Genomic DNA, 12,939 nt, shown 5'->3' on the forward strand with positions numbered 1-12,939 from the left:
AATTGATGTGATAATAAAGTTTAGAAAACAAGTTCATAGACATATGTGGTGTGCTCCTTTTTCATGACAAACATAATCTTTGCCTTCTTTAACGTTCATCACAAAAACATAAGAATATATGGCCGTGCCAAAATGTAATGCTCGATCTTTGTTTCGTTGGTTGGTGGTGGATTGGATGAAGAACATTAGATATGATATGATTGAGATCTACAACCAATTGAACCTTCGAATTAATTTGACTAGATCCCCGGAATGATAGGGCAAAACACAGTATTGGCAAGATTGGGAAGAACAAGGGCCCGTGAAAGAGAGAGCTAGACAATTCCATTATTAAAGTAGGAACTGCCCTTTTCTCAATTCTTCTAATGTTTTGTGAGATCGATTCATCGATTCTACATGTTTTGTATTTATAGACATCCGTGGAGAACATCCAATCAATTTGTCATTCTCTGATCAATCTCTTTCTCAATCTCCTGCCTGCTAGCTAGCTAATCAATTCCAACATTCTAACATGCACTACAAACATGTAATAGTACTACCAATCTTAATTGGTTAAGATATTGAACCTAAATCATGAAAGTTTAGTTACTACCAATTTGGATACAATCTGCATTTCTTTAATTTAATACAAGTTATGTGTGTTGATATATATTACAGTATATATGCTTCTTTCAAATACTGAAGTACTGCAAAGGTTATAGTTAATTACCTGCAGTTTATTTACCCAGACCGATGAGTAAAAACGAAAACGTTATCTTTTACGTAAATGTATCAATCACTTGCATTTTCTACAGTAAAATTGCACTAGCTTCCACTTTCTGCATGTATAATTGACCGACGTACTTTCTAGTAAAACTAACCTGAAGGCCAAAAAAAATCTCCCTCAGCATTACAGCTTTATTGATTTGTATATATGTCCTAGCCTGCGTTGGCCTACCTGTTGCATAATTGCAATGAAGTTTCAAATGTTATGAACTTGGAAGGCGTAGTCGATCACGTCCGTTCCTAGCTCGATCGATCCCTTTTGCTTATACAACGTTTTCCTTCGTGTCGATCTTTATATTTGTCCATGTTCTACGTACGTACTACCCCAAACCCTAATGATGCAGCTGCCCGTCTGTGTATAAATATTAAAATATGAACTACTGTTTCTTATTACGTACGTATCACAAGAAGACCACAGTTCCCCCTGCCAGTTCTTTAGTAACCTCTTTAACTAAAGACAGTCATCTGTTTCAGAATATGTTTGACATTTCATCAGCAAAAATGTGAGGCTTATTACCGCTGTATATATAGTCGATTCAAATTAAATCTTTGATTCTGTTTTATGGAATGATTTTACGATGAGTTCATCATCGCAAATTCTGTTTTGTGGATGATATCTTTCCGAAATGGTGAGCAGATTCCACACACACCAATTATTTTCCTCAGGAATGTTGTCACTATAGTTGTACGTGGGTTCTGTCGGCGATTATTTTGTTGAAAGGTAATTATCTCTGTTCTTCATCTTATATCTTTCATCTCTTCTTTGTAGTGTTTCAAGAAACTATTTACAGTGATAGAGACTTCGAAAGAAATCGCATTAACGCTGCCTCCTGGCCAGTACGTTTCTCAGTTAGGATTCATCTCTTCATCATGTATTTCTGGTCTCAAGCTATCATCATTTACAAGTTCATCAACTTCAGTTCATCATCAGGTCCACAACATTGAATGAAGTCAAGGAAGCAGATTGAAGATGGCGATTTACAATAAATTAGGGTTACATGCATATCCATGTGGGCTGAGAACTCTGAAGAGATCGAATTAATAAGACTAGCTGAGCCATAGCTATCCAGTTCGTGGACTTGCAGTAGTTGTAGTTCCCTTCGATCTCTTCCAGTATTTCTGATATCAGTTGCTGCTTTTATTACACACACCAGAACTTCCTCGCTCCCAGCTGAACGAGCTGCATGCATTTTAATGATGAGAAGGACTGATCTATCTTTCTTTCATCTTTTTCATCAAACACTTGTAAATTAGTTAGAAAATCTTCGTATCCATCAAAAGGAGAAATTTCTTCATCATTCATGCAGTAGTAATGTCTCTACCCAAGTTTTCCGCTGATTAATAAAAGATCGAGGTCAACCTTTGTCAATTGATGAAGCTTAATTAATATATCGGTTTACACGTTTTTAACCACACTAAAATTACTAGTCTCAAATTTTTTTTACTAAAAATTAGAACCAGTTATCTTCGATCATTAGTGTAGTGAAGTGTATATCGACCGGGATTTAGTTTTGATATTATGACATTGAATCTAAATTTTTTGACACATTCGCGAGGAGCTAGATTGCTGGGTAAGTAACATCACCATGGTATATTCTTAAAATTTTCTCAAGTTTTGGTGTTATATTAAAACATACAGGTTTTAAATTCGAAAATTGTAAGGAACATTGTCAAGTTGTACGGCAGTAGATAAGCTTCTTAATTAATGTCTGGAACAATTGATAATGCCACACTACTAATAAAGATCAGAAGGCTACAAATTAAAATGGGAAACATAGACAAATTTCCTAATTTCATGCGTTTTCTAATGCAATCCCATTACAACGTTTTGTCTTATCACCGAAAAAGGCTAGCATGAAACAAATATATAAATATAGTGGAAGTTGTGGAACATTCAGATTCGAATAGGAGAATCTAATCCTAATCTTAAGGACTGCACAATTCTGGTAATTTTTCATTTCTACAAAATTGGTGAAGAGAGGAATAGATCGATCGATCGATTTAACGAGACAGATTTAAAGAATGTAGGGCCTTAGTGGACACCCATGCTCTAATTAGATTTCTGTTAAAGTTGTTTGTCATGTTGGGGCCAAACTTTCTCTCCAAAACTATAAAACTTATACCCACATTTGAAAATTCGACATGGTTAATGGTATGCTGGAACCAATTAATTTTGTCCTCTTTGTTTGGTGTTATATAAATGTAAGATACGATTTTTATGACGGAATTCATCCAAACTAAATCTTCAAATTCATTTGGCAATGATCGATATTAATTCATGAATATTCGTAATTAGTTACTAGGGTATTCTATCAACCGATCTATCTATATATATTTCTGCTTCACGTACACTAGTTGACACCATACGTTTTTGTACTGACGTTTTTGTTGGCTCATGTGCTTAGAACGAAATCAGCAACTCACATATCAACTTCAACCTGACTTTTTGTTTACTTAATTGGCACTGAGATACTGACAATTAGTTGCTCAGATCATGGCATATAGTTTATAATCTGAGTGTGGGCAGGTGAGGAGGTCGGTAAGTTTGATCATAGGCGCTTCCTTTATCTTTTAACCTACCGTCTGTATATATATACAGATTAATCTTCTAAGTTCACTTCAGAGGCTAAAACCCGTAGCTAAATTCCTCCAACTCAGATTCCTATGAAGATTTGTGGAGAAACCTGGAGAGTAAGGATGCTTCTACCACATGATTGATCATGTTTCTACTACACAGTGTTCGGTCGGCTACCAGAATTGAATTTCCATTTTCTTTGTGATCGAATTATCCAATTTAATATCATTTATTTAACACTATATAGGTCGAAACATATATATTATATATTAGTATGAGATAATAACTTTGCTTACAAGACATTTTTCTTTAATTTATATACACTAGAAACTGCACATACCCTATGAGTGTGGAAACGTTAGTGGTTATTGTCAGTTTAGTGAGTGAGTGAATTATTATTCTCTCATATTTATGTAGAACGAGATTTTAGATAATTTTGACAAAGAATTTCGAAAAGAAAAAAAAATCTCGTCACATAAGAAAAATGAATTGAATATTTAAAATTGATATTCAAATAGGCTTCTTAATGATGCAATCAATCACAAATTACTATTTTTCGTATATCGAGATACTCGGGCAAAAGTCAGGATTAGTTTCATTTGAGATTTATGTTTTAATTGAGATCAAGATAATTTGAGATTGAGATACTTCGAGATTTATGTTTTAATTAGGATTCTAAGTTTCCTTTATAATATAGATTTCTAGTCTTAGCATATAAGGTATTATTTTCTAGTTGTAGTAAGAATAGGTTTATTTCGATGTTTATATAAAGGCACATCATAGTTTGTAATTTGATGGAGATGGATTCAAGTTATTAGTAAACTCATGTATTAAGAGAAGTTTCTCTTAGTTCTTACGGGTGTGCCCATAGTTGCTAGTTTGTTACTAATGGATTCTAGTGTTTTTCCATTAGGTTTTTGACGTTTGTCTAAACCTTATTTCTACCATGCACGCTTCCCGCATTATTTGGTATCAGAACAAGATTCGCCCGCTTTTTAACAAACCAACAATCCAAGGGAGAAGTTCACCACTGCCAACCTCCTCGATGTAGATCGTAGATTATTTATCCAAATTTCATTTAAGAGGAACATGCCAAGTGATTTTCCATAGGAAAGCCTCATCAATACAAAAAAAATACAAAAATAAACAGAGAGAAAGAGAATGATGGAACGTCACTGGATATTCACAACACCAGAGAACAACGATTTCCGAACAACATGTATCATCAAAGATAAGGCATGCTCGGTAATACTTGATTACGAGCTACGAGAGAATTTGTAACACAAAAGGTTGTGGATTATTTTCGATTGCCCACAGTGAAGTTGATTGATCCATATTGGGTTGATGGATGTGTACAAGTATCAAAAGTTTGTAAGCTTCCTGTTTCTATGGGAAAATCTTATAAAGAGAAGATTCCTTATCTGGTTATTGATATGGACGACACTCATGTGTATTTTGGAAGACCATGGCATTAAAGCATCAATGGTGGTTATTGCAAAGATGGCTCATTTGATTAGGCAAGACTCGCCCAAAATTAGAATTATGCCTAACGATGTTCTCCCTAAGAAAGACCATCTTGAGGTGTTCAAAAAGAAACATGAAGAGGCTACTTTAAAATGTTGAAGATCACCTAGAGTTGTGTAAAAACAAACATAAAGAGAAACTCATTGATGACAAGGAAACCGATCCATTCGCTACATCGTTACCCATGTCATGAGTACTTAGTTTTATTCGAGATCAATCTAAAGAAGAGTTACAAATAATTTATTTTCAAGTGGAGGAGTTTAACTGTCAAGATGCTTATTCTAAACTTGTATATGGTATTGGTTTCATGGTGATACCTTCTAAATTCGAGAGTATGAAAACTAATGGATTATCATGTTTCATTCCTACAAAGGATCGAGCTGAATTCAAGATGAACTCGAGGTCGAGTTGTTTTGAAGTGGAGGAGACTGATATAGGATGAGATTTTGGACAATTTCGACAAAAAATCTCGAAAAAAAAAGAGCGTCACGTTAAGAAAAATTATTTGAATATTAGAAATTGATATTCAAATAGGCTTCTTAATGATGCAATCAATCGCAAATTACTATTTTTGATATATCGAGATACTTTGGCAAAAGTCAGATTTTATATCTTGAATCAAATTGGAGTAAATTCGGGATTTATGTTTTAATTAGGATTTTAAGTTTCCTTTATAATATAGATTTCTAATCTTAGCATATAATAAGGTATTAGTTCCTCGTTGTAGTAAGAATATGTTTATTTCGATGTCTATATATAGATACATCATATATTGTAATTTGATGGTATGAATTCAAGTTATTAGTAGACTCATATATTAAGAGAAGTTTCTCTTGTTTCTTACCGGTGTAAACAAGGTTTTGACAAACTCATCTATCACTAAAAAATGTTTCAGAAAGTGTACACGGTAGAAACAAGGTGTTTGAAAATATATATTGTTTTCTTTACCGTTATAGCCATGCTTGTTTGTTTATTAATGGAAGTGATAGATGAGCAAATACGGAAGTTCATTTTTTAGTAAAACTCTTGATGTTCGCTTTATAATAATAAAGATTTGCTAAATAAGTGTAGTAAAGTTGAACCAGATAATAGTGAACACATATACATGTTTCTTTCTAAAATGTGAAGCAAGTTAGAGGAATACAACACGGGGCAAGAGCCTTTTGTCTCATTTTCTAAAATCATTTAAAAAAAGATGAATGATCAATTTCAGTATCAATGTCAAACTTAACTCCACGGCAACAAATGCTCGTAAACAATTTGGGAATTAGAAAGCCACCATTGTATTATGTGACATTGCACGATACTCGCATATTAATCATTTTACCATAAGATGCCAGGGTCTTGGAAATACAGTCAAATACTTATATCGTCGGAGACATAATATCACATCGAGATTCCGAGATACTACGATTGAGACTTGATAATGAGAGTGAAGACGCAAAGTGAAAGAATGAAGTCGCGAAGTGAATGGAGGCGATGAGTTTTCGATGGAATGGGTTAGGGTATATTGACTTTTGTGAACCCTAAACCCCCTCAAAATATGAGTTTTTATAGTTTCGGTACGGTTCAGTATATTCGGTATCAGATCTAATAGAACTGACTCGTACCGATTATATACTTTCGATATCTGTATCGGTTCGGGATTGAAAATTTATACCGATTCATCCCGTCCCGTTAGAATTCGGTACGAGACGAACGGTTTCGGTACCATTTTTTCGGTACCAACTCCCGGCCCTAATTCAACTATTTACCAACCCATTGGCTTACTATAACTAGCAAAACACAGAAGCAACCGAACAAATCCTTCTACCGTGTGCATAGTTACCTTGATGGATAAAACGGTGCGCACCGCTTTATCACTTTCTTACAGAGATGGGACGTGCTGTATAAATCAATCAATCAATCCAAATATCTAATCTATCTTGTGCATTGGCATGGACATTTGCATTCAGTTTGTTTATTGATGAAAACAAAGTGAAAGGAAATAGAGAGACTTGGATTGTCAAGTCATGGCGGCATCTTTGCTAATTTTCTACGTTTATATTTGAATTTAGAGCGGGCTGGTCCTTAATGAAGTTTCTTTCATTACCAAAAAAAATATATATATATATATATATATATTTAAATTTAGAGAGGCAATAAAGCGAGAGCAGCGTCAAATGGGACGTGTGAGCTTTTGTCAGGGTCCCTGAGGGTAGCTGGGATGAACTGAAAGCACTACCGACTTGATTTGATGATTCTCAATCATGAAAGTTGATCGGCTTTGCAGGTTTGGAATTGTCTATCCAATAATGTTACACGATGTTATGTTCCTTAGATCTTAATAAGAAATGAAGCATGCATGCACGGGATAAAGTTGAGTCACTCACCGTAGAGTTAGCAAAATTAGTGATCAATTATCAGTTAGTTCATGTTATTATACAGTATTTCCAAAAAAAAAATGTTATTATACAGTACTTATGGTAATACGTAATTTAGGGTTACTGCTCTATATTCCAGGAAACTTTTTATCGAAGGCATTTTATCTGGGACATGAAATTTTTTAAAATTCAACGAAATAATGGTGTGGTTAGTGTTAGCATAAATCAATCTGCTGCTAAAATTAAGCATGACACTGCTTCTATCCCGGCATGATTCTCCTAAACTTCATCCATTCTAGATACTCATAATATCAATTCAGGGAGATACTTCTACAATTAGCATATAATTTCCATTAATGAAAATATCTGATAGAAAGGTTTTGAAAATATTTATTTTTAGAGGACATTTTGATATAAGGTGTGATTATTGTCACCCCACTAGTTTTTTAGTTCACATCATAAGGATTTTAATTACTGAAAGATTATATTAATAAAGTATAAAATGATTATTAAGTACACCAATTTTTAAAAATATATAATCAATTAATTATATATATATAATAATTCTTAATTTGTCATAAAATATTAATTTTTTTCACCCGATCTAAAAATATTTTTTTCTTATTCATTGCAAATTTTCATCTTTTCTGTTTGATATTTGTTATTCAAATCATAAATCAGTACTGTTAACTTACTAACATCTTTATAATACCTAGAGAATATCATAAATAAAAATTCTAACACCAAAATCAATATTTTTTCATTGCTCAAAATTGATAATCTATGATTTTTTTTCACAACTCAAAGTTGTTAATCTATGATTTTTTTTGCATTTATATTATTAGATAAACACTTAATTTTTTATAGAATAAATTAAAAATATATATATAATTAAGAAAAAAAAATATAAATTATATTATGATTTTATTTGAAAACTGTATCTATCTTTTTATATTGCTGTAAAATAATTGAAAAATTGTCTCTACAAATTATATTTTTGACATTTTCATTTCAATATGTCATCTAAAGACAGTTTAAAAAATAAGAGAATAAAATAAATAAATTAAATATTAAATTTAAAATATGAAGTGAAATAAATAGAGAGAATAAACACAGCTTTTCACTAAAAAGCAGCTATGAAAATAAAGGATAATCAAGGGCCTACCACATGCTAACCAAAATCTTATCTCTGAAATATGGCCCCAAATTTGAAGTCCCCCCATTGTTCTTGGGAAAGTCCTAGTGGAGTCATTTAAGACAGACCCTTATTTTACAAGGCAAAACCCAGCAAATGTTGACTCAAATGCCTTGAATATATTAACCCCTAAAATGAAGGGCACTCACTTGGTAGTGCAGCCAGGTTGTCCCTTAACTAAACAGTTTTCCTAAGCTCAGATTATAAAAAAGAAAATTATTTTTTGTTTTTTTAAAGGAGAAGATGAAGAAAGAACCTTAGCACATCTTTCCATACTCGACCCAATTCTTTCACTCTCACAAGTCATCACAAATCTTATTTAAAAAGAAACACCTTTTAGAAAAGCACTTCCTTTTAACTTGACATTTTTGTCTTTCCCTCTCTCACAAGTCACAAGCAATCAAAACATGGGGGATTAAAATTAGTTTTACCCTAGGTGTTTTCACTGAGGGACTAATCTTTCCAGGGTCAAAAACAGTAATAACAGCAGCCATGGCCATAAACAGAGAGCACTGTGAAGTAGAAATCAACACCAGTACTAGTGTACTGCTAGCTACATGATGAAGAAGCCAAACTTACGGAAATTAACCCAAGTCCTACTGTACATCAATTCCATTAACACCTGAAAATTAGACCAAACTATTACCCCTCCCAAAAAAAGAACACAAAACAGTAAAAAAAGAAAGAAGCTAAGATAGTTCATAGAATAGAACAGAAACTTTCAATCCTCCAGCAAACTAACACTTCATCAAATGCTTAGAAGATCCGGCGGGGGTGATTGCGGCGGTGGCTGTTGCTGGTCTTTCGTGTCTTTTGTGGTAGTCGGTGATTCAAATGCAGTAATAGCAGATTGTTGAGGGGAGTCTGCGATTGTTGTTGTCTCTCCTACTAGCTTTGAGCCTGGTGGAATCGGAAGCTCTGTAAGGATTTGAACCACTTCTCTCATTGTGGGACGCTCAACTGCTTGTTCTTCGACACAGAGCATTGCAACGTAAAACACGTGCATAACCTCATGGAGGGGCACAGACGGGAGTCTGGAATCAAGGATCTTCAGGACTCCTTCCTTGTTTGAGTCCGTCATTTTGCGAACCCATTGCACGATGTCGACTCCATCCCCAAATTCTCCAACTGGCTTCTTGCCAGTCACAAGCTCCAACAGAACAACACCGAAACTGTAGACGTCGCTCTTCTCATCAACCTTCAACGTGTAAGCATACTCTGCAGACAAACGAATAATGGATCACAATCAAAATCCAAAAGCCATGCAAGCTTTAAATCAGTACAGGGCAATTTCCAACTTCATATAAATTTTGTCACGATATGTTTTCCAAGTTAAGAATCTCAATCATTTCGTAGGGAGATGGAACTCATTAAATTCATGTACTTTCAAAGTAAAACCTACTAGAACACTACACTTTCTTTGTCAAAACTTAAAACAATATAGGACTAACATGTCAAAAATCAACTTCACCAAATGACAAAGAAGACTTCTAAGAAATAAATGCCGGACCCTCCCTACAAGATATTACGGGGTAAGAAGTCAAATTTTAATCAAGACTAAGCTGGTGGGAGTTTTAGTACATTTTCAACAGTAATAAAGTACCAAAATTCCAAAGTCTGAATGAATCATATGTACCTGGAGCAATGTATCCATAAGAACCAGCAATGGCAGACATGCACTCGGACGTGCCCGAATCCTGAAGGAACTTGGCGAGGCCAAAATCAGCAACATGAGCCTCAAAACTGGAGTCGAGGAGGATGTTATTCGATTTCACATCTCTGTGGACGATCAAAGGCGAACAGTCATGGTGAAGATAACAAAGCCCCTTTGCAGCTTCAATGGCAATCTTGTACCTTGTATCCCAATGCAAATGACCTCCTTTCTTGCCATGAAGAACCTCACCCAGACTCCCATTAGGCATGTACTCATAGACCAGAAGATTTGTCTCGTGGTTTGAACAGAAACCCAGAAGTCTAACAATGTGACGGTGTCGAATTTTACCCAGAGTCTGTATCTCGGCATTGAATCCATGATCATGAGAGGAGCCTCTGCTCATTGCAGGGAGTCTCTTCACAGCCACATTCTCACCACTAGGCATAGCCCCTTTGTACACAATCCCAGCACCACCTTTGCCTATAATGTTGTCCTCCTTCAGTGAATCCAAGACATCATCAACAGTGAAATCCAAGCGCTGGAATGCAGTCAATTTCCAAGCTCTGGAATCCCTTTCTCTCTTGTACGATCGAGCTTTGATTATCGTAATGACTGCAAATATGATCGAGCAAAGTAACAGCCCAACAACAAGTAACAGCTTCAGAGAAGCAGTGAATGAGCTTTTAACATGAGGCTGATGATTGGCATTTGCAACCCCATCTTTGCAAGGAACTAAATAAGGACCGCAAAGATCAGGGTTACCCTCAAACGAAGTGTAATTGAAGTAGCTGAACTGACCAGTCCCCGGAACCAAACCCGAAAGATTGTTATACGAAAAATCCACTGAAGTTAAGCTCTGCATTGCTGAAATGGGAGTTGGGATGTTCCCCACAAGATGGTTCCTCGAAAGATTGAGGTAATTCAGTATCCTCATACCAGTAAGCTCCTTCGAAATCTCACCCGACAGCTCGTTTCGACTAAGATCAACATACGTCAGCAGCTTGCATTTGCTAATCTCCGGCGTTATCGGACCCGAAAACAAGTTGTGGCTAAAATCAATCTTCGACAGCTGGTCTAGTCGTCCAATCTCAGGAGGAATCCTACCGGAGAACTTATTCCCGTCAAGCAGAAGCTTCTGGACGCCGGAGAAGTTGCCAATAGTCGGCGGCAAGGGACCGGACAACCTGTTGTTTGAGAGACAAATCTGACCAAGACCAGCAGAGACAGACTCCGACTCCGGAAACTGACCACCTAGGAAGTTGTCTTGCAGCTCGACTTGAGTTAGGTTTGGCAACCCCAACAGGCCTTTAGGAATAGACCCATTTAGAAAGTTCTCACCCATTCGAATTCGACTCAGTGACTGACAATCTCCCAGTGACTCCGGAATAGGGCCGAACAGAAAGTTGCCGAGAGTGATTAGGGTCTGAAGATTGTTCCCGTAGCACATATCCGGCGGCAGAGTGCCGGTCAATTTGTTCGAAGACAAGTCGAGGATTTGAAGCTTCCCATTTCTGCCTAAGCTTTGAGGAATAGACCCAGTGAAGTTGTTCTCCCACAGCTGCAGAACCTGGAGCTCCGGCAACTCTCCGATGAAGTCCGGAATGGCGCCGTGGAGCTGGTTCCGGAAGAGATTGAGGAGCGTCAGGTTCTTTAGCTCTGCGAAAGAGGCCGGAATCTCGCCGGAGAATAAGTTGTTGGATAAGTCCATGGATTTCAAGCTCTTGAGGCTGCCCAGCTCAGAAGTTAAAGACCCGGAAAACGCATTCACCTGGAGAAACAGAGTGTCCACATTCTGCAACCGGCCCAGCTCGGGTGGGATCTCGCCGGATAAATTGCAGTTGGCGGCGTCGAACCGGACGAGCTGGGTTAAGTTTCCGATCTCGGCGGGGATGCCGCCATCGTAGCTGTTGTAGTAGCCAATGTAGAGCTCCTGGAGCCGGGTCAAGTTTCCGATCTCTTTGGGGATTTTTCCGGTGATGGAGTTCCCGGAGACGGCGAGGTACTCGAGAAAAGGGAACTGGCCGTACTCCGGTGGGATGGAGCCCTCGAAAAAGTTGCCTCCCAAGTGCAAATGCCTTAGGTTCTTCATCTGGGCCACCGAGACCGGCAATGCTCCGGTGAGGTTGTTGTTGTAGAGGTCAAGAACACGGAGGTTGGTGAGTCTGGAGAGCTCCGGCGGGAACGTGAGGTTGAAGACGTTGTTGGAGAGGTTGAGGACGCGGAGCGAAGTGAGCGCCGAGATTTCCGGGGGAATGGGGCCGGAGAAGGTGTTCTCGGCGAGGGTGAGATTGGAGAGGTAGACGAGGTGGGCGATGTCGGGGGAGAGATACCCGGAGAGGTTTAAGCCGGAAAGGTCGAGTGAGGTCACGTGATGGTGAGAGTCGCACGTGACGCCGGTCCAGGTGCAGTGGCTGGTGTTGGGTGTCCAGGAGGCGAGGCGGGAGTCGGGGTCGTCGGTGATGGAGGCTTTGAGGGAGAGGAGGGCGCGGTAGGCGGACACTGGGCGGGTGGGTGTGGAGAGGAGACGGTGGGGTGAGGAGAGAGAGTGGCGGAGGAGGAGGAGGAGGCGGAAGACGAGGAGGAGCCGCCGCATTGTGTTTTATTGGGGGGGTTTCTGCGGTGGTGTGTGTAAAGGAGAAGAAGAAAGGGGGGGGGAGTGAGAGAGTGAGTGAGGTTCTGTCTGAGAAGAGGGAAGTAAATAATATAAGAGGTAGAGAGGAGGGTGAGGTTTGTGTGATTTAATATTGTCTTTTTCTTTAATTGTTTTTTTATATAAATGATTTTTGTTTTGAAATACTTGTCTATTTTTGGACTGTTATTGTTCTTTTGTAGGAAATCATATTTTAGATGTAGTTCCTTGGTG

General features: G+C 37.5%; 1 protein-coding gene across 1 annotated transcript; it reads right to left on the reverse strand.

Annotated features, from left to right (window-relative positions):
• Positions 1–8,941: 8,941 nt before the first annotated feature.
• On the reverse strand, positions 8,942–12,721 carry LOC126790669 (leucine-rich repeat receptor-like serine/threonine-protein kinase BAM1). The gene is made up of 2 exons (XM_050517003.1): positions 10,059–12,721; positions 8,942–9,640 (listed from the first exon to the last, which is right to left on the reverse strand). The coding sequence occupies exons 1-2, from the start codon at positions 12,667–12,669 to the stop codon at positions 9,171–9,173; spliced, it is 3,081 nt and encodes a 1,026-aa protein (XP_050372960.1). The 5' UTR covers positions 12,670–12,721; the 3' UTR covers positions 8,942–9,170.
• Between the last annotated feature and the right edge of the window lie 218 nt (positions 12,722–12,939).

The sequence above is a fragment of the Argentina anserina genome, chromosome 1, assembly GCF_933775445.1.
Source record: "Argentina anserina chromosome 1, drPotAnse1.1, whole genome shotgun sequence".
NCBI lineage: Eukaryota > Viridiplantae > Streptophyta > Magnoliopsida > Rosales > Rosaceae > Argentina > Argentina anserina.